At 33.0% G+C, this 27364-nt stretch overlaps 5 protein-coding genes across 5 annotated transcripts; 4 read left to right on the top strand and 1 right to left on the bottom strand.

The window, feature by feature from the left end:
- The first annotated feature begins 233 nt into the window (after nt 1-233).
- On the top strand, nt 234-3634 carry LOC114761289 (uncharacterized). Its single transcript, XM_028950624.1, has 5 exons — nt 234-1150; nt 1568-1620; nt 2380-2528; nt 2604-2755; nt 2861-3634. Exons 1-5 carry the CDS (start codon nt 346-348, stop codon nt 3292-3294), a joined length of 1593 nt encoding a protein of 530 aa, XP_028806457.1. The 5' UTR covers nt 234-345; the 3' UTR covers nt 3295-3634.
- A 2090-nt stretch (nt 3635-5724) lies between these two features.
- LOC114761291 (probable caffeoyl-CoA O-methyltransferase At4g26220) lies at nt 5725-7011 on the top strand. Its single transcript, XM_028950626.1, has 5 exons — nt 5725-5824; nt 5920-5999; nt 6094-6238; nt 6311-6442; nt 6553-7011. Exons 1-5 carry the CDS (start codon nt 5753-5755, stop codon nt 6841-6843), a joined length of 720 nt encoding a protein of 239 aa, XP_028806459.1. The 5' UTR covers nt 5725-5752; the 3' UTR covers nt 6844-7011.
- A 1981-nt stretch (nt 7012-8992) lies between these two features.
- Nucleotides 8993-10127, top strand: LOC114761297 (probable caffeoyl-CoA O-methyltransferase At4g26220). The gene is made up of 5 exons (XM_028950632.1): nt 8993-9061; nt 9176-9255; nt 9340-9484; nt 9562-9693; nt 9788-10127. The coding sequence occupies exons 1-5, from the start codon at nt 8993-8995 to the stop codon at nt 10076-10078; spliced, it is 717 nt and encodes a 238-aa protein (XP_028806465.1). The 3' UTR covers nt 10079-10127.
- Nucleotides 10128-16620: 6493 nt separating this feature from the next.
- LOC114761292 (probable caffeoyl-CoA O-methyltransferase At4g26220) lies at nt 16621-17837 on the top strand. Its single transcript, XM_028950627.1, has 5 exons — nt 16621-16693; nt 16804-16883; nt 16969-17113; nt 17180-17311; nt 17406-17837. Exons 1-5 carry the CDS (start codon nt 16625-16627, stop codon nt 17694-17696), a joined length of 717 nt encoding a protein of 238 aa, XP_028806460.1. The 5' UTR covers nt 16621-16624; the 3' UTR covers nt 17697-17837.
- Nucleotides 17838-22620: 4783 nt separating this feature from the next.
- LOC114761293 (40S ribosomal protein S15a-5) lies at nt 22621-24064 on the bottom strand. Its single transcript, XM_028950628.1, has 3 exons — nt 23849-24064; nt 23114-23274; nt 22621-22939 (listed from the first exon to the last, which is right to left on the bottom strand). Exons 1-3 carry the CDS (start codon nt 23976-23978, stop codon nt 22841-22843), a joined length of 390 nt encoding a protein of 129 aa, XP_028806461.1. The 5' UTR covers nt 23979-24064; the 3' UTR covers nt 22621-22840.
- Nucleotides 24065-27364: the final 3300 nt, after the last annotated feature.

Genomic DNA, 27364 nt, shown 5'->3' on the forward strand with positions numbered 1-27364 from the left:
AATTAATATTAATTTTGTATGCGCTCACATTTCCAGCAATGGGCAACCTGATTGGTTGAGAAGAGCCTAAAACGATGGGGCCCCCTCTTTCAACCAATAAGGCGCGAGAAAACACGTAGCGCCGCTTTAATATTAGATTTGCAATTTCCCTTAAAAAATATGAAGCAAGCGGCGCATCGTCGTTTATACTCAATACGCAATATTCCAGGTTGTCGTTTTTCAAACAGAAAGCGATGCGATTAAAACCTCTGTTAAACCCTAAATGCCGCTTCATCAGTTATAGCAGGAACTAGGGCTGGGCTGCCCCTCGAGCTTGACCGGAATCGCTTTTCATTGGTTATCGGCATGGCTTCGGATTGGATAGAGTCCACTGAATTCATAAAGTTATCTCATTCTTTCCCTCTGGTGGGTGAAAACTACGATCTTAAGCTGAAACAATCACTCCTAGACATTCTAGCTGAAATTCGCGGAGAAAGGCCGAATTTTTCTCTTTATGTTGATATATTTTATCAGTTACTGCAATCTAAGGTTGACGCACCCTTTGAGGCGATCTGGGTCTATGCTGCGCTTACCTTTCGTAACCGTGATTCTGCTGGAGGTGACGTCTTGGATCAAATATCAGCTGCAAAAGATTTGTTTCAGCTGTTATCTGCATGTTCGGCTTCGTCTGGTGCTTCAAAATGCATCGCACTGTTGGTTCCTGTTGTATTTGAGGTATACAGGGTGATCCTGAAATTATTTGCGGGGGATTTAAGTGTTAAGAGAGATAAAAAAGCAATGAGGGAGGCCAAGTCTTTATTGGATAATGTTCTTGGGTATATAAGTGTTTGCTGTAGTAAGAACTCCGACGAGGAACGTGATTTACTTTCCCCTAACTTGATTATCCCTTTTTCGGATTTGGTTTGTGTTTGGCCAAGTGCAAATGAGGACTGGGAATCTTTCTTGCCCCTTCTGAGCAGTGATGTTTGTCGTTGGATTTGTACGAGAGTTTTAGACGTTGCCAGCTTGGCTGCCGCTGTTATTATTCAAGCGTTTTTGTTGAAAATGTGCTTCAGCTTCCACTTGGCAAAGCCAACGGATGAATTAGAAAAGAATTTCAAAAGTTGGGCCGTTAGCACAATATCTAGGTTTCAGAATGCATATTTTTATGGTAAGGAAAGTTTTCTCTTTTTGGGTACTTTAAATTTAAATTTCCCTTCTCTTTTGATTATCTGCGACAATAGTATGACCGGAAGGCGGATCTGTATCCAACTGAAAAGGCATATAGTGGCAAACTGGACGAGCCTACCGTTGCAAAAAATGTTGAGTCTTCAGCTTGTCACACTAAATGCATGACTTCTTTTGTAGGCCTGTTCATTTGTATCTTGGTATAATTTTAGACCTAAAGTAGGGTGCTTTCTTCTTCTTCTTCTTCTTCTTCTTCTTTTTACTTATTCACTATTGAATTAGGTTGGCCTGCTAACGTGTGAATTTTCATGAAATGAACTTCATTTAATTTCATTTATCTCCAGCCGTGATACCGTTTTCTTGTTCCTTCTGTGATGTGGATTTATCTTGTGTCAACTAGAAATCCTCATGAGGACAACCCTGGGGACGCCTTTGCCTATGAGCTCAATATTGGTTAGTATGCCTGCCTATAATTTTTTTTTTTTTAAGGCAAATAACCGTCCTTGTAATGAAATTTTGTGCCATTCTGTGTGCATATCAGTATACTTTCCCTTCTTAAAGTTAAGAATTTTGGTCACACTACGTGTTAATCCCAGAATTATTCGAGCTACAGAGTACAGACCAAAGCAATATTGTACTTTAACCTACTGTTCAACCGGTTAACTAAATATTTTCTTTGAAAGTAGACCTGGGCTGCTTTTTTTTTTTTTTTTGGGGGGGGGGTGCAATTTTAGATTTTAATGCACAGGGAGCAAATGAAAACTATGGATGGAAAGGCTACTGAAGATTTAATTCATTATACTTTGGTTTATAGAAGACTAGCATAATTAATTCGCTAGAATAGTTAAGTGTCAATGACTTATTTGTAATCGATTAAAGAAAATTAATTCATTGTTGCTAATGGTCTCTGTCCACAGCATGAAAGTTGAAGTGAATCATTTATGTTCTTGTTGTGAGGTATATCATTTCTAGAATCTCATCAGAGGTGAATTTGCACCTGTTATCTGGTTATTTTCTCTGTAAGTAGTGTGGACTTGTTATGAAATTATTGCTATTATTTTTTCACGACTCCTTCTATTGTAGTGTCATGGGCATGGTTTTTTCCCGCACTCTTCTTATGGTTGGTTTTTTTTTTTTGGGGGGGGGGGGGTGGTTGTGTGTGTGTGTTTAGAACTTTAGCCGTAGTAACCCCTGTGGAATACGTCTCTGCAGAAACCTGAAGATGAAGTTGTTCTGAGGAAAGTTCTGTTCGATGCCATTTTATCAGTGGAATACCCCTTCCTTTACCAAAATGCCAGGCTCATGCAGAGCCTAACCTTGACTAGATTAATTGTCACCCATGTCGCCGTAGAGTATTTTAGGTATGTGGAATCAATTATTGCATTTTTCTCACTGTAGTTTCAGAATGGAATTTCTAATAATCTATCCTATTGTAGAGGCAATGGGGATGAGAAGAGAGCACTCTCTTATGGAAAGGCCTTTTCAGCTTCCCATGTGCCTTTGGAGATAGTTAAATGTGTTAAAAACCAGCACAATTTGGAGGATAAAGCAAGTAGAATGAACGGAACCTCACACAGCGCTATCTTGAGTAAGTTGCTCCAGTTTTTTTTTTTTATACTTTATATAGGATTGCAGACAAGTTGATCGATAAATTATAGCTAACATTGTTCATTCTATTTAATTGACTCTCTAGAATGGCTTTTGAGCCTAGAAGATAAAGGTATTGAAGTTTTTGAAGATGATTTTCTAAGAAGTCATGCCAGGTTGGGTCTTGATTCATCCCAGGAAGGGCATCTGGAAGCTAACTTGGAGGGCAAGATAGCAAATGATGACCTTTTTTATGTTGACAAAACAAGGGAGGAGGAAAATACAAGCGAAGAGGATGAGCAAAACAAATTGGCAAGTGCTGCCTTTGCAGCGGCTGCGAAAACTATGAAGGTAACTGATAGTGGCAAGCGAAAACGAAAAGGTACAAGTACCGCAAGGAAGATTAAATCTGTCAAGTATGAACTCCTTCCAGATCCAAAGCCCGCAGTTAATGCTGGGACATCAGTTAGTAAGGATAGTTCAGGTGGTGAGAGTGAGGTGGAGGATCCAGTTGATTCAGACTCCCAGGATACGGAGTAACGAGTCTGTATAAATTGGTAAAGCCTTTAATCATGATGGATCTATTTTGGATGCTGTACTGGCTCTTATTGTGTTTCCATGCAGTGCATAAGAGGATATCTGTCGAGGGCATGCGAAATTGCTCCCTGATAAGCAAAAGGTAATGTGAAATTTCAGGGACTTGTGAGAATCCGCAGTTCCCATATACGCCGCAGTTTAGATGGTTGTAGTTGATGCATGCTGTAGGGAGTTTTGTTCTGGCGGACTTTTGGTCCCCAAGGGAGGAGTGGGAGAGGGAAAAGGGGGAAAAAAAAATGATGTAACGTTGATGGTATTATTTTAATTTTATTTAATAGTATATGCCTTTGTAAAATTTTTTAAGAATATGGTGTCATCTACATTTCATCTTCACTTTTCTTTTCTTGATTTTATTCTATATTTTTTTTAGTCCTTAATGTAAAATCTAATTATTTAATTTGAATAGATTGAGAATGTTAATTAAATTAGTTAGTATGATAAAATTAGTTAATATGATGTGTTTTATTTAAAATACCAGAAATATTTTTCAAAATTTTTTCCTTTCATCTCTTACTCAATTATTATTAGGAAAATATTAATAAAATTAATTTGAAAAAAAATTGATAAACATAAAAAATAAATTTTATACGTAGAATTAGCGTCAACTTTCCAATTAGTTCTGACATTATTACAAGCCATTCCCTTCCCTAGGCTTGGCGTTCTTTCTTTCTGCCCTTTGTAATATTTTGTTATGTTTTTGTAATTTGTATTGAACGGTTTTCATTTTTTTAAAAAAAATCATTGTTACATTGATTTTAAAATTTATTTTTATCTTTCGTTCAGTTTTGTTTGGCTGAATTATAACTTCCAGATGGTGCCCAGCCCCGGGGATCAAAAGTATTCAGTTTGCAGGATAATGAAGTTAAATTTGAGGTTGGAAGTTTATTATCTACATACCAAACTTCTAAAATCATGTTTTTATTTCTCATGTAGCCAAGAATTTTTTTTTTTTTTTTAACAAAATAGAAGACTAAGGGAGAAAACATGTAAAAGACAACAAAATTATATCACTTTGTCATCAAAATTTATAATTTTTTTAAAGCATCTCTATTAATTATAAATGTTTTCACTAAAAAATAATTCTAATACACATGATTAAATATAATAATTTAAAATATATATTTGTTACAAATGATTAACTTAATTAATTTTTTAATCTTTTCAAATAAGTTATCTAGTTGTTTTACGCAGTTCTGCAAATCGTCGTTCTGAAGGGGTAATCATCTAAGGTTGTTTTATCAAATGCCTCACTTCCTTCAGGCCCAAAAAAAAGAAGAAAAAAAGCCTCACTTCCCGGGCTTCTATGCTCATAGGAACTGTAGCTAAATTGACCTTTTTAAAAAGAAAATTGGCATCTGCATTAGTCAAACTTTTTTCTTTAATCGCATGGTCTAATTAATTCCTTTTTTAACCAAATGGTCCAACAATTTCAATGCAAAAATTAATTTTTAATCTATGTGTACTCAAAATTCGCCGACTCATGATTATTAAAAACAACAAAATCGTCTGAAGTTTATAGCAAAAGCGGCCATCTAATCTATCCTCAATTATTGTGGCCGGTGGAAAGATTGAAGGCGGGCGCTCATGAAAATACTAACACAAAGATTTTTTTTTTTTTTTGACCTGACCAACACAAAGATTGAATGAAGCGTCAGCCAATCTGAAACATTAAGGGGCAAAACCAACCACCATTGAATTTTGCTCTGCCCTTTTATTTCTGTGAAAATTCTCAGCTGAATATTCATATTTCCTCCCTTTGCTTCGCCATCCTTTAATCATCAGCTCTTCATAAACAACGTCACCCAACATAACGGATTGATACAGATTCTAATATTATGTCAGTAACGAACTCTCTACACCGCGCACTCACTCCTTTTCTTTCCATTTATAATTTACTGTTTATTAATTTTCAAAGTTTGTTGAAATTAGTTGACGTATAAAAAATTAAATACAATAAATACTTATTTTTTAAACTTATCTATCATGAGCACTCAACAATATCCATACAAATATATTGCAAAAAAATTCATTGCACTGTAGATTTTGCAAAAATAACTTTCAAATAAAAGCATGATTTTATTTTAATATTACATATAATAAATTAAAAAATCACTTATAAAAAAATTTCGTTTAATAACTTCCTGTCTTTTTTTTTTTTTTTTTGCCCGGTGTCGTTTATTTATTTACTGCTCCGTATCGTCTCTTTGTCCGGTTACTAATTACGAATGAATAATGATAAAAGGTACCGTTTACGCCAAATAATAATAATAATAATAGGTGCCGTAAAACACCCCCCCGGCCCCCTCCAAAAAAAAAAAAAGGCGTGCCTCTCGTCGTTTCACACTTTTTGGGCATTATATAATACAAGCGATGATATGGGTGGTTGCCAACTTGCAGCGAAATGGAGAACGGAGGAGGCAAGCCAGTCCATATCCCCAATCATCCAATACTGAGGAGTGAGAAATTACTGAAGGTTTGTTCACTCGCGTCTTCACCATTTTTTATTTGCTTAGTTCAACTTATTCATTTCTTCCTTCTTCATTTTTTGATGATCATGATGCGCCACAGTATATTCTGGAGAGCAGCGTCTACCCACGCGAGCCGGAGCCTCTCCGAGAGTTGAGAAATGCCACCGACAACCACCCTCTGTAATTTGCATCACTCTTTTTCTTACTTCTCTTCTTTCCATCCTTCGTTTTATCACACTTCAATTTCATTGGATTATTTCAACCCTATTTTCAGGCACTTCATCGCCGCTTCCCCTGATGTGGGTCAGCTCATCGCCTTGCTCTTGAAGCTCCTGAGCGCCAAAAAGACCATTGAAGTTGGAGTTTTCACAGGCTACTCCCTTCTCCTCACCGCGCTTAACATTCCTGATGATGGAAAGGTCGGCTTACGTTTTTCCCTCTATCATGTGAGCTATTTCCCGCCGTGCTTGAAAATCGATTGATTATTGCAGATTATAGCGATGGATCCGGCCAGAAATTTTTATGAACTTGGGCTTCCGTTCATCAAAAAGGCCGGCGTGGAGCACAAGATTGATTTCTTGGAATCCCCAGCTATGCCGGTTCTGGATAAACTCTTGGAAGATGTAAGCACATGCTCTTCTCTCTGTCCCGCGTAATTTTCAGTTTACTCATATTGAGGAGAAAAATAGATTAGATCTGGATGTGGAATGATTGGATGCGATGGATGATGCAGCCGGCAAACGAAGGAAGCTTTGACTTCGCGTTCGTGGATGCAGACAAGGACAACTACTGGAATTACCATGAGAGGCTGATGAAATTGGTGAGGATTGGAGGGATAATCGCGTACGATAACACGCTTTGGGGCGGAAGTGTAGCGATGCCGGAAGAGGAAGTTCCAGAACAGAAAAGAGAATGGAGGAAGCACGCAATTGCCTTCAACAAAGCGATCGCGGAGGATTCTCGTGTGGAGCTTGCGTTTGCTTCCATCGGTGATGGCCTCAGCATCTGCAGGCGCCTTCGCTGATTCTAAATTTTCATTCCAATCTCTGTGTGGTATCAAATATCAATAACCTTCCTAAGTTTGGTAGCAAATGGGTATAGTTGGCTCGAGAGCCAAAATGGATGTATCACAATAAATTGAATATTGAATATTTCGTACTAAATCTCATATGCATATTTAGCTTCTTGGTTAGCTTTATGCCACGTCTCTCGTGTGATAATCAAGTAGCCTTGCGCGTTGCAACGAGTCTCGGTTTTTTAATTAATGGACTGAAACAATAAGTGTGCATGGAGGCAAAATTTGTGTCTAATATAAACAATAATTTTTAAATGTTTATTAAATTTATATGACGATAAAATTCACTCAATCAAATACTGAAGAAACAATACTAAAACTATACCGTTATAATAACATGAAATGAAAGTGAACTTATCCCAGTATAAGAAATATATTTATGCTAAAGGTGATACAATATACTATTCAGGCAAAAAAAAAAAACAATATACTGTTAGCGGTGGTGAAAATTATAGAGGCACCGCCTGATTTATATAGCTTGCTTGTTAAAGATGTGGACAATACCGGCTATTAATTTTTTAATCATTAAAAAATATTTTATAATATTTTAAAAATCAATTTTAACTTCTTCAAGGATTTTTTCATTTTCTCAATTTCCTTGATTTTGTAAATATATTTCTGTTCAGTGTTCACAAGCACTTGAACCCATGTTCAAGCAATTCACTATCAACCAATCAACCACAAATGCACAAGTCAGCTAGTATTTTGTAAAGGTATTTGATTTGTAAAATATTCCTTCCTATGCTGCGTTAACTCTTGGGTTCCATTGGGTCTTGGGAATATTTGAAAGGAAAAATCTTTTTTAAAAAAATACTTCTTGAATTTCAAAATCCTAAATAAAAAAAATTACTATAAAATTGTATTGTTCAGTTAGCATTAAAGTGTAGTAAGTAAGAGTAATTTAAAATTTTGAGATTTGAGATTTCTTTTTTTTTGGATTCTCTCTATTTGAAAAAAGAGATGCATTTGTATAAAAAAAATTATTTTTATCCCGAAGTTTCAGTTACCTGATTCCTTAAATTAATTAGTGGAGTGGCTATCTAATTATCAAATATCAATATTCAACCTTCCTTATAAAAAATTATTCTGGTCAAGAATTGATTATTATAAAATGATTATAGCAGAGGTCAGGGCAGAACGAGGAAGGATTGTGACTCCAGGTTAATTTAGTCTAATACAAGGATTGGGCAAAGCGTCAGCCGATTTGAATGTTGACACTAAATTTCGTTAAACGAAGTTGAATATTGACCCACCCTGTCTTTGTGTGCTTACGTGTGAGTGTGTCTATTGGTGCTGGGCTCTTTGTAAATAATATCTTACCATCATTTGAAAGTTTAATATTAAAGATGGCGTAAATGACTTTTCTCTCGCTGAGAGCCGTACTAAAAGTAAACAGTAGGGAATGTTATAATTACGAAATTATAAGATAGTGCTATCTTCGATCCTAATTATAAGAACTAGTTGATTAATTTAAAAAGATTAAGAAAATAAGTTAAGTTATTTATTTGTAATAAATATGTGCCGTCTTTTCAAAAATATCCTTACTAATCAAGTTTGTTAACTAAAACTATCATTATTAGAAAGACTATATTAAAAAAATGTATAAATATTAGAGACAAAGTGAATTAGGGTTTGATATTTATGACCAAAATAAAAATTAAACGAAGCCTTATATTAAGAACCGGAAGCAGTATTTCTACAGTAATAGTTTAAAATGCAAGAGTTCAATGACAGTGAAATAATAAACACATCATCACTTGTGTCCGTTCTTGTCGATAAGAGTAGTTAAATGTTGTTGGCTGTGGCGCGATATGGCGTGTCATTGCCAACCTACCACTCTCACCACTTACTATCGTGATGGAGACCACTAATTTAATAACGTTAACATTCATACGGGCTAAGGGATGATTTATGAATACAGAATATTAAACAGATTTCTATTCTGATCTGTTTCTCTTAACTATTTTCAGAACTTTGAATAAGCCACATAAAAAAAAAATGCTCAGCTTTGATTTTTCATTGTTTCGCACTTCCGTGCCAGCCTGAGGGGACTTTATATAAACGATGATATAGTAGGGGAATGATACCTTGCAGCTCAATGGAGAAGGAACCCAAGCCGGCCATTATCCCCAATCGTCCAATATTGATGAGTGAGGGATTAGTGAAGGTACGTGTTCAAATATGTCTCCACCATTTTTTCATTAGCTCCATGCTGATCATTACAAATCTTGAACTTGTACACTTCTTCATTATTCTTTACTTACCGTGTATGATGTGACAGTACATTCTGGAGAGCAGTGTTTACCCGCGCGAATCAGAGCCTCTCAGAGAGTTGAGGAATGCTACTGACAACCACCCTCTGTAATTTCCTCCCCTTCTTTTCTTCTTCCTTCCGTCCTTCATCTCATCACTTCGATTTCATCGAATTTCAATCCTATTTTTTAGGAACTTTATTGCCTCTTCCCCGGATGCGGGTCAGCTCATGGCATTGCTCTTGAAGCTCCTGAATGCGAAAAAGACAATTGAAGTTGGAGTTTTCACTGGCTACTCCCTTCTCCTCACTGCGCTTAACATTCCTGATGATGGAAAGGTATAATCGCGGTTTATCTCATTTCAAGTCCATTATGTAATTGTCCCTTCCTGTGCCTGAAAATCGATTAATTGCAGATTATAGCGCTGGATCCAGACAGAAATTCTTATGAAATTGGGCTTCCGTTCATCAAGAAGGCCGGCGTGGAGCACAAGATTGAGTTCTTGGAATCCCCAGCTCTGCCAGTTCTGGATAAACTCTTAAAAGATGTAAGCATACTCTTTTCTCTGATCTTGCACATAACTTCCAATTTAATTATGTGGAAGAGAAAAACTGATCTGGTTTTGGAATGATGGGATGCAGCAGGCAAACGACGGAAGCTTTGATTTCGCGTTCGTGGATGCGGACAAGAACAACTACTGGAATTACCATGAGAGGCTGATAAAATTGGTGAGGATCGGAGGGATAATCGCGTACGATAACACACTTTGGGGTGGAAGTGTAGCGATGGCAGAAGAGGAAGTTCCAGAGGTAAAAAGAGAATGGAGGAAGCACGCAATTGCCTTCAACAAAGCGATCGCGGATGATTCTCGTCTGGAACTCACGCTCGCCTCCGTCGGTGATGGCCTCAGCATCTGCAGGCGCCTTCTCTGATTTTAAATTTTCGTTCCAATCCCTTTGGGATTACCAATAACCTTCCTACGCCCTTCTGGCAGTATATGGGAATAGTTGGCACGAGCGCCAAAAATAATGTATCGCAATAAATTGAATATTTCATATTCACATGAAATAAGATCATTTTGTGAGTAAAAAAATCATACTCTTATGAGAAGTATATTTATACTCTCAAAAACTGTTCGTTTAAATATATGTTGGGTATGATATTATAGGATCTAGATATATTTAATTAATGATATTTGAATGGTATTTTGATTGAAATTTAAATATGTTGAGATTTCAATCGGAAGCTTAAATAAAGGAATTAATAGTTAATTTTAAATTTAAATAATATCTTAATTGGGATCTGAATATATTAAATTAAGTAGGAAATATCATAATTAAATAATATGTTAGTGTACACCACAAAAAAATGTTAACGAGAGACTTAAATTGAGAGATAAATAAATAATTTCAAATTTTTATTTATTTTTTCTAAATTCTGCATCTCTAATTTAAATCACATTTGAATACATAAAAAAAAATCATATTTCTATAAGAAGTAAATTTTGAGCCACTTTAAGGTTAAATAATACAACTTATTAAGATTTTAAATCTAATTAAATATATTAATATGTGCATGGCATGGCGGAAAAATTTTTAGTTTTCATTCGAATCTCTGTGTGGTATCAAATACCAGTATCCTTCGCAAGTTTGGTAGCAAATGGGTATAGTTGGAGCGAGAGCCTAAAAGGATGTATCCCGATAAATTGAATATTTCGTACCAAGTCTCGTATACATGTTTAGCTCCTTTATTGGCCTCATGCCGCGTCTCTCTCGCGTGATAATCAAGTAGTCTTGCACATTGCAACGAGTCTTGGTTTTTTAATGGGCTGAAAAGTTAAATGTGCGTGGAGGTAAAATTTGTGAGTAGAGGAAGATCGAAAACAATGTTTAATGAACTCATTGAGAGAGATCTTTCAATTAATAATCTATCTAAAGATTTGGTTTTGTATAGGGTTTAATAGCATCGTACAATCCATATAGCCGACATCACCTAATGAGATAAGACTTTGTTGTTATTGTTGTTGTTGAAGGTAAAATTTGTGTCTAATATAAATAATAATTTTTATGTAATATAATTTTTGAATGTTTATTAAATTCATATGGCGATAAAATTAACTAAATCAAACACTAAAAAAAAAACAATTATAATGACAACAAATGAAAGCGAACCTATCCCAGGATAAGAAATATATTTACACTAAATGTGATAAAATATTCCATTAGTGTTGCTGAGAATTATATAGGTACCGCCTGATTCATATAGTTTGCCTTTTAAAGATGAGAACAATATTGGCTATTAATTTTTTAATCATTAAAAATATGTTATGATATTTAAAAAATCAATTTTAACTTCTTTAAGGATTGTTTTTATTTTCTTAATTCCCCTGATTTTGTAAAAAAATGTTTATGTTCAGTGTTCACCAGCACTTGAACCCATGTTGAAGCAATTCACTATCAAGCAATCAACCGCCAGACACAAGTCAGCTAGTATTCTGTAAAAATATTTGATTTGTAAAATATTCCTCCATCCGGTGCGCCAGATGCAAAGATGCTAATTGAACGTGCTGGTAAAAAAAAAAAAGAAGAAGATGCTAATTGAACGGCTTGGCAAAGGGAATTATTGAAGGTGAAATCGTAATTAAAGATCCTGGAATTTGAAAAATACAGATAGGAACCCGTGACAATTTTACTATGAGTTTTGACAATTTCATGGCATATTATTATTGTCAAAAACCATAGTAAAATTGTCACGGGTTCTTATATGTGTTTTTCAAATTTTAAGATCTTTAATTGCGATTTTCCTATTAAAGAACAGCAGCCTCCTACCCTTCCAGATTCAGAAATTATGTTGTCTTTGACTGGACCGTAAAATTGGACTACGTTGCAACAAGAGGGAACAGACTTGCAGGTGTTTTAGCAAAGACGGGGATTTCAACCTGACAGTTTTTTCATGTTAGCCCAAGCAGCCTACGGGCTCTAGTGGAAGAAGAATGTATGGGCTACAATCCGACTGTCTTTTCATTCGGCCTCTTTTGTAACAAGAAATAAAAAACCTTTCCGGTTCCATTGGGCCTTGGAATGAAAGCAAAACTCTCCAAAAAAAAAAACTACTTGAATTTCTAAAATCTTTCTGGTTGGAAATAAACCCTAAACTTTCCGGTTCCACTGGGCTTTGAAAATATTTTAGAAAAATTACTAAAAAAAATGTATTGTCACTTGATGTATAATTAATTGCTACTAAAATGGAGATAATTAATATACATGTCTTTATAGTTTTAGTTAATTTTTAATTAGGTCCTTATAATTTTTTTTATCAGGTCCTTATAATTTCTCATGTTTTTAATCAGGTCCTTATAATTTTTTTTTCTTTTTATCAGGTTCTTATTATGTTACCTTAATTTTAATTAGATCCTTGTAGTTTTAATTCTTTATTCTATAAATAATAATACTCTATAAATAACAAATTATTATAATAATCTTACGTTAATATTCTTTTAAATTTTTGGTTAAACATAAGTATTATTTAATTTTCAATTCTAATTTTTATAATTATAAAATTCAAATTATAATAATAAAATTATCTAAAATTAGAATATAATTATAAATAATTTATAGTTAAGTATAATTAATTATTTTGATTAATTATTAATTACTAAATGATTATATTAATTATTTTGTCCAATTATATAATTATTAATTTAAAAATGAAATTAATTTTAAAGAATAAAGTTAATAAATAATTTTTTTAAAATTACAAAGGACCTAATTAAAAAATAAATAAAACTATAAGAACATGATAAAAAGAAAAAAATGAAGGGGCCTAATTAAAAAAAGTGTCAAAGTAAAAAGATCTGATAAAAAGAAAAAAATGTTTAGGGACCTGATTAAAAATCAGATAAAACTATAAGGACTTGGAGATTAATTATCCAATTAAAATATGGTAAAAATGATTGATTTGAAATTTTGAAATTTAAAAGTATTTTGTTGGGATTCTCTGTATTTGAAAAAAGAGGTGCATTTGTATAAAAATATTTTTTTATCCCGAAGTTTCATTTACCTAGTTCCATAAACCAGGGGAGTGGCTATCTAATTATCTAGATGCAACGTTCCTTATAAAAAGTTATTCTCGTCAAGAATGAGAAAGGATTGTGACTCCAGGCTAATTTAGTCTAGTGCAAAGCGTGGGCGCCCTTGAAATGAGGAACCAAGGATTGGGCAAAACGTCGGCCGATTTCAATGTTGACACTATATTTCGCTGAAATGAAAAACGAAGTTGAATATTGACCCACCCTACCCCTGTGAGCTTTTGTGCGAGTGTGTCAATTGGTAATAAGCTCTTTATAAAAGATACTGTGCAACAGAACCGAATATCTTTCCATTGTTTAAATGTTTAATATTAAGAGTAAAATATTCTAACCTCCCTTCTATTTTGTTTTGATTACACGAACCTCTCCTCTATTTTGATAATATATATTTTAGTTCAAATCATTAACACTGTTAAGAAATATTCTGAAAAGATTCTTTATGTACATTTTTTAATTAAAAAATATTAGAATAAATCTTATTTTCTACTTTACCCCTCATTATATTAAATATGTAGTTTATCTTTTAATATTAATATTTATTAACAATCTATTTAATATTTTTACTAAATTTAAAAAATTAAGACATAACTTTATAATTTTATTGAAAATACATATATACAATTACAAAACACTTTTTACTAATATATATTTAAAAAATTACATCACAAGTAAGTTTAAATAAATAAACAAGATTTGTTGTAAAATAAAAATTTGTATTTATAAAATTAGTAAAATTTATAATATTGTAATCAATTCAATAGTATAACAAAAAGTATTAGAATATTTATTGAAATTATTTTTTAATTTCAAATAGAGACGTATGATATGTCATTAAATGAGAATTATTAAATAGTATTTGCATTAAGAAGGGACAATTTGGTCAAAATAATGAGTCAGTTATATGATTTAATAGTCAACTAACTGATGGATAGATGGATGGGAGTTGAATATCAAAACTAAAAAAAAAAAAGTTTGTGCAATATACATTTTAATTTTAAAAGGGTCTGTATAAGTTTTCAAAATAAAAGGAAGGTCTTTGTAATTTAGATTAAATAGAGAAAAGTTGATGTATTTTACTCTAATATTAAAGACAGCGTAAATGACTTTTCTCTCGCTGAGAGCCATACTAAAAGTAAACAGAAGGAAATATTATAATTACGAACTTATAAGAAAATATTTCTACACTAATATTTTAAAATGCAAGAGTTCAATGACAGTGAAATAATAAACACATCATCACTTGTGTCCGTTCTTGTCAATAAGAATATTAAACAGATTTACGAAATTATACGGGCTAACGGATGATTTATGAATACAGAATATTAAACAGATTTCTATTCCGACATGTTTCTCTTAACTATTTTCAGAGCTTTGAATAAGCCAAAAAAAAAAAAAATGCCTGCTTTGATTTTTCATCGTTTCGCACTTCCGTGTCAGCCTGAGGGGACTTTATATAAACGATGATATAGTAGGGGGATGATACCTTGCAGCGCAATGGAGAAGGAACCCAAGCCAGCCATTATCCCCAATCGTTCAATATTGAGGAGTGAGGGATTAGTGAATGTGAGTTTGTCTTCACCATTCTTTTCATTGGCTTCATGCTCATTACATATTTTGAGCTTATTCACTTCTTCGTTATTCTTCACTTATGTGACAGTACATTCTGGAGAGCAGCGTTTACCCGCCCGCATCAAAGCCTCATGCCATTCTTTCTCTTGTCAGCGTTTTCATTGAAGAGCTGTCAAAACGGCCTCATTTGAAGGTAACCGACGGCAGCGGATACGAAAAATAGAGATAAACCCGTTAAGTCTCGGGTTCCATTGGGTCTTGGGAATATTTGATGGGAAAATTGCTACAAAGTCTCACCCAAGAGAATTATATAAAAAAAAGTTTTTTAAAATCATTAAATTATTCTGAAGTTTCAAGAAACCTCATTGCAGGAGAATTCTTTTGTTTAATTACTAAATTGTTCTTTTCTTTTTTAGTTTACATTGACAACTAAAAAAACAGTTGTTAACAATCTAAGATGTAAGAATTAATAACTATCACAGTAGGTATTAACAACTCATTCATTATATTTTGTGATGTATTGAGAAAATATGTTGTTAATACCTGTCGTAATAGTTGTTAATCATTACACTTTAAGTTATTAACGACTGTTTTTTCAGTTATCAATGCAAATTTAAAAAAAAAAAAGATAATTTGATAATTAAACAAATAAAAATTTTTGCAATGAAATTTCTTGGGATTTGAGAATAATTTGATGATTTTCAGGAACCATTTTGTATTTAATTCCCTTAGATGGGGTCTTACTGCAATTTTTCCACATTTGAAAAGGAAAAATCTTCAACAAAAAATTACTTCTTTAATTTCAAAATCCTAAATAAAAGGAATTACTATAAAAATGTGTTGTTTAATTGATATTAAAAGATAGTAAGACAGACGAATTTGAAATTTTAAAATTGTATTTTTCTGGAATTCTCTCTATTTGAAAAAAGAGGTGCATTTCTATAAAAAAAATTATTTTTATCCGGAAGTTTCGTTTACCTAATTCCATAAACTAGGGGAGTGGCTATCTAATTATCTATATTCAACCTTCCTTATAAAAGATTATTCCGGTCAAGAATTGATTGTTATAAAATTATTACAGCAGAGGTCAGGGCAGAATGAGAAAGGATTGTGACTCCCCGTTAATTTAGCCTAATGTAAAACGGGGGCACCCATGAAATCAGGAACCAAGGATTGGGCAAAACGTCAACCCATTTGAATGTTGACGCTAAATTTCGTTGAAAAGAAAACCGAAGTCGAATATCGACCCACCCTGGCTCTGTGCGCTTTTGTGCGAGCCTGTCTATTGGTGGTAGGGTCTTCGTAAATAATATCTTTCCATTATTTCAAAGTTTAGTGCTAAAGTCTTAAAGATTGCACAAATGACTTTACTCTCGCTGAGAGCCATACTAAAAGTAAACAGAAGGAAATATTACAATCACAAAGTTATAAGAAAGCATTTCTGCACTAATATTTTAAAATGCGAGAGTTCAATGACAGTGAGATAATAAAAACATTCGTGACTTGTGGTCGTTCTTGTCGATAAGAGTAGTTGAATTTTGTTGGCTGTGACGTGATATTGTATGTCAATGCCAACCTATTGTGATGGATCCCACAAATTTTAATAACATTAACGATTATACGGGCTAAGGGATGATTCATGAATGCAGAATATTAAATAGATTTCTGTTCTGATCTGTTTCTCTTAACTATTTTCAGAACTTTGAATAAGCAAAAAAAATAAAAGCTTGCTTTGATTTTTCATTGTTTCGCACTTCCGTGTCAGCCTGAGCGGGCTTTATATAAACGATGATATGGTGGGGGAATGATACCTTGCAGCGCAATGGAGAAGGAAACCAAGCCAGCCGCTATCCACAATCCTCCAATATTGATGAGTGAGGGATTAGTTAAGGTGTGTTCAAATTTGTCTTCACCATTTTTTCATTGGCTTCATGCTCATTACGTATTTTGAGCTTATTCACTTCATTATTCTTCACCTTCTGATCGAGTATGGTGTGACAGTACATTCTGGAGAGCGGTGTTTACCCGCGCGAATCAGAGCCTCTAAGAGAGTTGAGGAATGCTACTGAAAACCACCCTCTGTAATTTCCCCCCCTCCTTTTCTTCTTCCTTTTCATCCTTTATCTATCACTTCGATTTCATCGAATTTCAATCCTATTTTTTTAGGAACTTTCTGGCCTCTTCCCCGGATGCGGGTCAGCTCATGGCATTGCTCTTGAAGCTCCTGAATCCGAAAAAGACAATTGAAGTTGGAGTTTTCACTGGCTACTCCCTTCTCCTCACTGCGCTTAACATTCCTGATGATGGAAAGGTCTATTTCATGTCAAGTCCATTATGTAATTGTCCTTTCCTGTGCCTGAAAATCGATTAATTGCAGATTATAGCGTTGGATCCAGACAGAAATTCTTACGAAATTGGGCTTCCGTTCATCAAGAAGGCCGGCGTGGAGCACAAGATTCAGTTCTTGCAATCACCAGCTCTGCCAGTTCTGGATAAACTCTTAAAAGATGTAAGCACACTCTGTTCTCTAATCTCGCACATAACTTCCAATTTAATTATGTGGAAGAGAAAAACTGATCTGGTTGTGGAATGATGGGATGCAGCCGGCAAACGATGGAAGCTTTGACTTCGCGTTCGTGGATGCGGACAAGAACAACTACTGGAATTACCATGAGAGGCTGATGAAATTGGTGAGGATCGGAGGGATAATCGCGTACGATGACACACTTTGGGGTGGAATGGTAGCGATGGCGGAAGAGGAAGTTCCAGAGGACAAAAGGGAATGGAGGAAGCAAGCAATTGCCTTCAACAAAGCGATCGCGGCTGATTCTCGTGTGGAGCTCACGCTCGCCTCCGTCGGCGATGGCCTCACCATCTGCAGGCGCCTTCTCTGATTTTAAATTTTCGTGCCAATCTCTTTGGGATTACCAGTAACCTTCCTACGCACTTTCGGTAGTAAATGGGGATAGTTGGAGCTAGAGCCAAAAATAATGTATAGCAATAAATTGAATATTTCATATCCACATGATCCTACCGTATATATGTGCTTGTGTATTTATAAAAGCCATGTAAAATATATAAGATCATTTGTGTTAAATTACTCATAATGTTTGTTACCGGGGTCATTTTAATGATCGGTCCGTATCATTTAGTACTTTGTTTGAATACCTGCATATAAACATTATGAGTTGAGATTTATTTAGAGGCTTGAACTTGATCTGCCAGGATGCCATAATTTTTATCACATGGATCCTTGTGATTTATGAGGATTGCTAATAAGGATAATGACAATATGTCTCGGCTTTGCTAAATAGTATAATAACTAAATTTTAGGGGCCTGCTTTTGCATTTTAACTTAAACTCCGTTTGCTGCTTGTAATAAGTACCCTTGTATATATGCTAAGCATAAACTTCTTTAGCAAATTTTTTTGAATGCCTACTTTTTTTTTTGTTGACATTTTGAATGCACACTCACAAGAGTTGTTGGTCACTATATCATTTGATCCATGGTATAAATAGTGGTTTACAAATGGGGTGAATTGAAATTGACTCGGATTCTTGAACACGTAAAGCTGTCATGATTTTGTTAAATGCATCGCTTGAGATCTATAAAAGTTGCATTTGTAGTTGGTTTGATAATTGCTGTATTTTAATTTAAAATAGCTAGGTGTCATGACTTTGGTATTTGAATTTGTATCTCTAATTTAATTCTACTATATATACTCAATGGAATTTGTATCACTTCAGGCTTAATCTAAATGTGCAAAATGCTTTTGGGGAGCTTTACTTTTGATGTTTAGCGTTATCCATGGCTTTTGTAGCTTTCTTACATGTTTGTTAGATATTACTCCTCCGGTCCTTATTATAAGACCCCATTTGACTTTTATTTGGTCCTAATTATAAAACCCCAATCCATTTTGTCTCTTATATTTATGCATTTTTTCCAAGATAATCCTTCTAATAATGATAGTTTTAGCCAATATACTTAATTAGCAAGGATATTTTAGGAATGACAACACTTATTTATTATAAATAACCAACTTAACTTACTTCCTTAATTTCCTCAAATAAGTCAATTGGGTCTTATAATTAGGACCGGAGGAGTATTCTATTTGGTCAATTCCTCTTGTGAGTATAGTTGCAAATTTTATTACCATTTTGTACCTATTGAGATCTATCATAATACCATATGTGGTTTACTGGAAGCTTATTATAATTGAAAGAAATTTAATCTTTTAGTCCTTTAATTTTTAAGTCCATTAATTATGACTTGGTACATGGTCTTTAAATTTTTGACTTACTTATGATCTACTCTCTTATTTTTGTCATTGTGAATAAAGCAGCAGGCATGCCGGTGAAAAAGGAACTAAACATCGCCGAAGGAGCTGTGTTGCTTCATCTGATTTTCTGGAGTCTTATAAAGTTGGATGGTATGTAATTTTAGGTGAAGTCTATGTTGGCCACAAAAGGAAGGAAAAAAAAAAGTTTGATGCCAACCGCAGCTTGAACCAACAGAGAAAAAAGATCATCAACAACCCATTAAAGTCATGATGCTACTCCTCTTCTTGATATAGGACTCAATTCTTGAGTTAGTTTTGGTCCTAAATATAAAACCAATTTATCATATTTATCAATTTTCTCTAAATTACCCATATAGATACTTCCTCAACCATAATCAAGTAGAAGAGGAAGATGGGGTATTAAGAAAGATGATTATGATGTTTTAGGAAAAATGTGTCACTTTTCTTATAATCAACTAACTTATCTAACTTCCTTAATCTAATCAAATTAGTTAAATGGATCTTATATTAAGAATCAGATAAGTATTAAATTTGTTCAAAAGGAAAAAAATCATACTACCTCTGATTTTTAATATAAGAATTAGTTTGGCTTTTAATTTGGCCATAAATATAAAATTTCAGTACACTTTATCTTTCATATTTATCTATTTTTTTCTAAAGGTGATCCTTGAAGTAATGATAGTTCTAACTAATAAATTTGATTAGCACGATATTTTAGAAAAAATGACACATATTTATTACAAATAACCAACTTAATAAATTTTATTAATATATTTAAATTAATTAACTAGTTTTTTTTGGGTGAAATAATTAACTAACTTTTATATTTATGTCATTCCACCTACAGTGTTGTTTGACTTGAGTTGCGGCGGCTCCCATGAGATTTTTTTTTTGATAATGCGGCTCCCATTAGATTTAACTTGCATTATTTTTGTTGTCGCTATGACTATCCTACTGCCGCCCTTGCGTCGTCAAAAATAAGGAAACGTTTGATGAAAATCAAATTATAAATTTAGAAGTAATTTTACAAAGTTCAAGATAAATATACAAGAAACAAATTTATCTCCATTTATGCAAAAATATTATTTTTAAAGTGTTATTAAGAGCTTCTAAACACCTCCTAAGTAAAACATATTTTGACTGTGCATAAGTAGTAAACTGGAACAGAGGAAAATATAACAAAACATTCTGAAAAATAATTTTTAAATTTAAAATATTTGAAATTACGGCAATACTATTAAATTACGTAAATAGCTATAACTTTAGTCTATTCTAAAATTTTATTAAAAGGGGACAATATATAAACTAATTTAAAAATTTGTCAGATGTAAAGAATTAATTCGCCAATATATTCTTTAATTTTTTATAACATAAAGAATATTTTTTTAAATGAAAAATTAGCTAAAAGTTCCTCTTTGACGAATTTATTGGGAAATGGGAGCTGTAATAAATGTAAAGGTGTGAACCCTTTAAATGTTAGTAAATGTGATAGGAAAAAAACCATATTGTCCTGATGGATGCTAATTGCATATAACAAATCCTCATTTGCATATCAAGGATCCTAATTACATATGGTAGATACTTAGTTGCATGTGGGATCTTATGGCATATTATGAATCCTAATTGCACATCGTTGGTCTCATATGCAATTCAGCATTCTCAATATGCAATTAGAACAACGCATGTGTAATTATGGATCAATAATATGCAATTAGGATTTGTGATAAGCAATAAAGTCTCATATGTAATTAGAATCACCAATATACAATTTTGGATTAATACATATAATTAGGATCTGTGATATGTGATGAAATATCATATGCAACTAGATATTTATAATATGCAATTAGAATTAATAATATGCAAATTTGATCAATGATATGTAATTAGGATCCGTAATATACAATGATATCCCATATGTAACTAGGCATCCACCATATGTAATTAGGACATGTGAAGTATCCATCAAGGCAATAAGATCTTTTGCTTATCATGCTTACTGACATTTGAAGGGTTCACACTTTTTACATTTATTACATGTACCATTTCCCAATCAATTTATCAAAGAGAGACTTTTAACCAATTTTACTAATCCATGCATTATTTAAATGAATCTTTGATACTTGTTGTATTATAGTATTATAAAAAAAAGTTTTATTTTAATATATAACAGTTTCATATGATTTAGACTGTCATAAACAAAAACGTTTGGCCCAAAAAAAAAGGCTGTCAAAAACAAAAACATAGTTTTAATCAGGGTTCATACCTTAAACTTCAAATAAGTGAATAACTAAGCGGAATAATGAACCAAACATCCAAAAGCACTCGATCAAGACAAAAGAACAGACTGATTTATTTATTTATTTATTTTTTCCCGACTCACCTATCCTAACCCTCTTCACAGGAGGGACACCCACCCACCCACCCACACACCCAAGCACAACACACACACTCTTCCCGCAAGCCACATGGGGATTCAATGTCATTTGAGCCAAAGCTCATCGGCAAGAACAGACTGATTGCGCTTACGTCCAGGCCGATATTCATCTTCATTCTGAAATTTTTGTATATTACAAGAACCTTGAAGTCTCTACGGACACGTCCAAACCTATTAATTTCTGACTTTCAAGATCTCCCTACTGCTTCCTCTTCTGAAATGAAAAGCCTTGCGCCTTGCCCACTCTTGACTTGCAGATTTACGCGTAGCCTGATACATGTTCTCGACCTCGACCATCACCAAAACCTATAATACATTGTTAACTTTGTGAATTAACTCATGACCAGTACCTATTGCTGTGACCTCAACTGTCCTACGGGATTTCCCTGAAGTTGCGTCTAGGAATCGCTTTTCTGAATTTCCTTCTAACACACCGGATACTCAGTAACGGACGTCGTAACGATGGACCTCAGTTCACCCACTGTTGTAGATTCGAGGCTTCTCTCCAGTGTGGATTGCGATTTTTTTTGTTTTTTTGGCCATTAGGTGTGGATTGCTAATTAATTTCTTCTCCAGTGCGGACTACTAGGTTTCTCTTTGGTGGGGTTTATGACTTCACATGTTGGATTCTTTTTCCCACTTTTGGTAACAGCAAAACGTTACTCTCTTGGTCGCAGTTTATGTGTTAGCTCTTTGGGGATGGTTTTGGACTTTGCGCTTCCTCACTGCACCGTCTACCCCAGAAAGACATTCCACAAGGACTGCCTGAGTGCCAAGTAAGTGTCCAGTATCTCATCTCCAACCCAAAGCCAAGGCTAGAGTGTTGAAACAACATTATATCTCAAAGAACCTGAACCATTTAGGGACGCATATGCAAGACTTACCTGGACTTATCTTTGCGCACAAATGTACAACATAGCACAATGCCCTATGATTTAACTAGGACGTACAACTCTATTATCGTCCAGATCATTCTGGACAAAAGCAGATTTTCCTTCCCGATATAATCATCATAGTTTGCGAGATAACAATTTGGTCTTATACTTTTATTCCATCAGCATACAGGAAAAAACCATCAGCTAGAGAAGACAGCATGAGAAGATTCTAATATACATCCCATTCATCAAGCATGAAATGAGAACTGATACAAAATTCATGCGGGACAAAGTAAGAACAAGTTATTAGACAACAAAACCAGATTGGATGATGATGGACAAACATTTCCCCACCCGTTTCATTCAATAAGAACAAGTCAATACCAATTATAGCTCATGCCAAATTAACATCGCAATGATTGATTCTAGTGAAAGTAACCAAGAACTTGACCACCAACATTCCGCTTAATGGCCTCCTCATGATCCAAAACGCCTTCAGGAGTTGTAATCACAACATAACCCCACTGCACAGAGGGAGAAGGACAACATCATTATGACCCTTTTGCCTTTCTTTCAGTTCACAAGGAGAAATAAAGAGCATTTCAGACAAACTACAGTCTTCATATTGAAGCCTCCATCAATTATAAACAACTGCTCAGAACACTAAACGTTAAATAAAGTGGGAAGCTTCTACAAACCTGATGTGTTGGAAGAGTTTTCAATCTGTATTTTTCAATGTCTATTGCCTTGACATCTTGTCGGAATGTAAGAGCTCTGCAATCCTTAATCCTGCCTTGAAGTTCAACTGTTATCCTCCCCACTCTATGAGGATCAAAGACTTCAAAGTCCTTGATATAGCCTATCACGAATTACTTCAAATTTTTTATATTGATATTCACAAGACGAATAGAAGACGCTACAATGTTAAAAGTTCTAACTCAGAAACTCAACGGTCTTGAATCTCAATAATAATAATAGTAGTAGTAGTAGTAGTAACTCAACGGTCTTGAATCTCAATAATAATAATAATAGTAGTAGCAGCAGCAGCAGCAGCAGTAATAGTAATAATAGTAGTAGTAGTAATAGTTCAAGATGCGGCAACAGATTATCAGTTCAACCGTCAAGTAAGAATAACAGGATGAAAAACCACCTTCTTAATAGCAAATTATAAACGACCCTAAACATAGTGAGTAAGGGTAGCTCAAATTAATCGCCAATGAATTACAAAGGGGATTCAACGTTGTGCTTCAGGTATACAAAGAAATCAACAGGACACAAGATTTTTCCATTCATTTACTAATTAATTCCAGGGTGAATAACAAGAAATTCATAGGAAAAGATTTCATTTTTTCCTTTTTCATAAAAAAATGATTGACCTAATCAGAGAATCTAGTTCCTTAAATTGAACCCTTAGCATATCATTGAAACTTTACCTCGGTCTTTCATGATCCTGAGAAAGGAGGATATGACGGTGGAGATGGGCTTCAACTGCACGGAAGCTTTCCCCCTCCTCTCTGCATTCACCATAGTTCTTAGAGCGTCATTCAGAATTCTCCTCCCCATCTCCAATCCTCTCCCTCGTATTCCGCCTAACCAAGAATACAGTCCAGTGTTGATGGCGAATCCAAGGTCGACCCGCCGGTAAAGCAGGGTTTTGCTGAACTGATATTTTCGAACTAGTAATAGTAATTAAAATATTGGGCCATCGGGCTTTTGTAAATGAAGCCCAAGCTCCTCCTTTTTGGGGCTTTTTTACCGATATACGATAAACAGTAAAACAATATACCAAAATGCTGTACTTTTGAAACTATTTACCAATATACTGTACTTAAAATCATTTTTGGCAAGAACAATTTTAAAATTACACACAAGTCGTTCTTGGCGTGAACGATTTCAGAAATCGTTCACGCCAAGAACGATTTTACTTTTTCATATTCACTCTCTCACATACGAATCTCTGCCAATTTTACATGCAAAAATAAGAATCATTGACAATGCTCCCATGAGGCTACAATGTCTATATTGCATTAAAATTTCAAAATCTCAATTGTTTTAATTTTTTAAATAGAGCTTGATGAAATTTTTTGTTATTTCCTTTTCTTTTTATTTTTCTCGTACCAAACAATACGTAACAAAAAAAATGATTTGATTGTAAATTTTTAATTGTAGCAATTAAGTTGTAGGACTAAATTATTATTATTATTATTTTGGTCACAGGTATAAAAGGTCCATGCCCAATACTTGATTTCTTGTCAAACCGAACAAATGCCACATGATAGGCTTTTTTACCAATATGCTTTTAAAAATTATTCAGCAGATAAATGACTTTAAAAATTATTCATCTAAAGAACGATCTTAAATGTAGCATATTAGTAAATACGTTTAAAAGTACAGCATATTAGTATATATTTTACTTTTTATAGTATTTTGGTAAAAAAGCCTGTCGTGTGGCATTTGTTTGGTTTGATGAGAAATCAAGTATTGGGTATAGACCTTTTATGCCTGTGACCAAAATAATAATAATAATAATAATAATAATAATAATAATTTAGTCCTACAGCTTAATTGCTACAATTAAAAATTTACAATCAAAGCATTTTTTTTGTTACATAGTGTTTGATATGAGAAAAATAAAAAGAAGAGGAAATAACAAAAAATTTCATCAAGCTCTATTTAAAAAATTAAAAAAATTGGGATTTTCAAATTTTAATACAATATAGACGTTATAGCCTCATGGGAATATTGTCAAGGATTCTTATTTTTGTATGTAAAATTGGCAGAGATTCATATGTGAGAGAGTGAACAGGAAAAAGTAAAATCATTCTTGGCGTGAACGATTTCAGAAATCGTTCACGCCAAGAACGACTTGTGTGTAATTTTAAAATCGTTCTTGCCAAGAACGATTTTAAGTGTAGTATATTGGTAAATAGTTTCCAAAGTGTAGCATTTTGGTATATTGTTTTATTGTTTATCGTATATCGGTAAAAAAGCCCCCTTTTTGGGGCTGTTTACTGCCTCCCTTTTCTTTTTTGGTGAACGCTTTTTATTGCATTTCCTTTGAGAGGGGAAAATGACCCCAAAAAAGGAGACAATTACAATAAGATCCTTAAAAAAATAAAATAATTCCAAAACAAATCTCAAAAACTGTCATTCTCTATTCTGAAACTTGTCCTTACAGGCTATTTAAGTTGTTATCGAGAATTTTAATACCCCTATTTTTTTTAAAAAAAAAATAAACCCCTCGACAAAGACTATGTTGGATAGGTGACCATTAGGTCACCAATAATTTTTTAACATTATAATGCAATAAATATATATATATATATATAAGTTAACTCATTTGCTCTGATTGCAACTTATGACAACAATTTATTTGGAAATGATAAGTTTTAATTAGAAAATAACAAATCTAAACTTGAGATTAACAAGGTATTTTTTCTTATATGTAACACAAAATAACATATAAATTAATTAAAAATGACAACAATTTATTTGGAAATAACAAGTTTTGATTAGAATATGATAAGTTTAAACTTAAGATTAACAATACATTTTTTTTATACATAATGTGAAACAATGTGTGAATTAATTAAAAATGACAACAATTTATATGGGAATGACAAGTCTTATTTATAAAATGACAAATCTAAACTTAAGAATAACAAAACATTTTTTCCTAATAAATATCGTGAAATAACATGTGAATTAATTAAAAATGATATTGTTAATTCCAAATCTAGACTTGTCATTTCTCAATCAAGACTTATCATTTTATAAATTGTTGCCAGTTTTTATTAATTCATATGTTAATTCACATTATATGTAAGAAAAAACACCTTGTTAATATCAAGTTTTGACTTGTTATTTCTAGATAAATTGTTGTTATAAGCTGAAACTAGAATAAAGAAGTTAGCTTATGATTTTTTTTATTAGCCCAAATGACTATGGAGTGGTGGGATTAAATTCCACCCCAACCACTTCCCTTAAATAGTTTCTCATGACTAAAAATTTTTTTTGTCACAAATAAAAAAACTCTGTTGGTAGCCACCATGGGGGAATGAAATTTTGATTATTAATAGAGCATAATGATATCGTACGATTCATATAGCTAATCTCACATAGTAAAATAAGACTTATTATTGTTGTTTAAATTTCAATTTAGATTTACTTTTCATTCTTGTTATTTTCAACCCTTAGACAATTTCATGTTTTTTTAAGGGTTAATTAATTCGCAAGTCCTTGTAGTTTTAACCAATCTTGAATTAGGTCCTTATAGTTTTTTTTCTTTTTATCAGGTCCTTATACTTTTATTTGTTTTTAATTAAGTCCTCGCATTTATTTTTCTTTTTATTAAGTCCTTATAATTTCACTAAATTTTTAATTAGGTCCATCTAGTTTTAATTTTTATTTATTAATTAAATATAAACTTAATTAAATAAATTACTACTGAAATATAAAATATTAATAATTAAATTAAATTAATAATTATATAATAAAAGATAAGTAATATAATTAATTAATTCAGGAAAATTTTCTAGAACAATTAATTTTTTTTGCAAAAAAATTATTACAATAATTTATTATATTTTAGAATATTATTGTTTATAAACTAATATTAAAGAATAAATACTATTTTATGTTTATAGAGTAGTACTATTATAATTTATAAAATAAAGAATAAAAAATTTAGGGACTTAATTAAAAATAAGGTGAACTTATAAGGACTTGATAAAAAGAAAATAAATGCAAGGATTTAATTAAAAACAGGTAAAAGTATAAGAACCTGATAAAAAAAAATTATAAAGACCTAATTCAAAATTAGTTGAAACTATAATGACTTTCAGATTAATTATCCTATTTTTTTAATTGTCATTTTCCCTTAAGAGAATAGGTGAACACGACCACTCCTTTTTTTTTTTTTTTAATTGCGTATACCAAAAAGAAGAAAA

This window comes from Neltuma alba, unplaced genomic scaffold (assembly GCF_004799145.2).
Source record: "Neltuma alba isolate B1F8T4 unplaced genomic scaffold, ASM479914v2 tig00011115_pilon, whole genome shotgun sequence".
NCBI lineage: Eukaryota > Viridiplantae > Streptophyta > Magnoliopsida > Fabales > Fabaceae > Neltuma > Neltuma alba.

Bases quoted from the DNA above. Each gene is read 5' to 3' on its own strand.
- LOC114761289 (XM_028950624.1), top strand. From the start codon at position 346: ATGGCTTCGGATTGGATAGAGTCCACTGAATTCATAAAGTTATCTCAT. The intron at 1,621-2,379 runs GTTAGTATGCCT...ACGTCTCTGCAG, and splicing joins TGCCTATGAGCTCAATATTG to AAACCTGAAGATGAAGTTGT. The intron at 2,529-2,603 runs GTATGTGGAATC...ATCCTATTGTAG, and splicing joins GTCGCCGTAGAGTATTTTAG to AGGCAATGGGGATGAGAAGA.
- LOC114761291 (XM_028950626.1), top strand. From the start codon at position 5,753: ATGGAGAACGGAGGAGGCAAGCCAGTCCATATCCCCAATCATCCAATA. The intron at 5,825-5,919 runs GTTTGTTCACTC...GATGCGCCACAG, and splicing joins GGAGTGAGAAATTACTGAAG to TATATTCTGGAGAGCAGCGT. The intron at 6,239-6,310 runs GTCGGCTTACGT...TGATTATTGCAG, and splicing joins ACATTCCTGATGATGGAAAG to ATTATAGCGATGGATCCGGC.
- LOC114761297 (XM_028950632.1), top strand. From the start codon at position 8,993: ATGGAGAAGGAACCCAAGCCGGCCATTATCCCCAATCGTCCAATATTG. The intron at 9,256-9,339 runs GTAATTTCCTCC...CCTATTTTTTAG, and splicing joins GCTACTGACAACCACCCTCT to GAACTTTATTGCCTCTTCCC. The intron at 9,694-9,787 runs GTAAGCATACTC...GATGGGATGCAG, and splicing joins TGGATAAACTCTTAAAAGAT to CAGGCAAACGACGGAAGCTT.
- LOC114761292 (XM_028950627.1), top strand. From the start codon at position 16,625: ATGGAGAAGGAAACCAAGCCAGCCGCTATCCACAATCCTCCAATATTG. The intron at 17,114-17,179 runs GTCTATTTCATG...GATTAATTGCAG, and splicing joins ACATTCCTGATGATGGAAAG to ATTATAGCGTTGGATCCAGA. The intron at 17,312-17,405 runs GTAAGCACACTC...GATGGGATGCAG, and splicing joins TGGATAAACTCTTAAAAGAT to CCGGCAAACGATGGAAGCTT.
- LOC114761293 (XM_028950628.1), bottom strand. From the start codon at position 23,978: ATGGGGAGGAGAATTCTGAATGACGCTCTAAGAACTATGGTGAATGCA. The intron at 23,275-23,848 runs GTAAAGTTTCAA...AATTCGTGATAG, and splicing joins CAGGATCATGAAAGACCGAG to GCTATATCAAGGACTTTGAA. The intron at 22,940-23,113 runs GTTTGTAGAAGC...CCCTCTGTGCAG, and splicing joins AAACTCTTCCAACACATCAG to TGGGGTTATGTTGTGATTAC.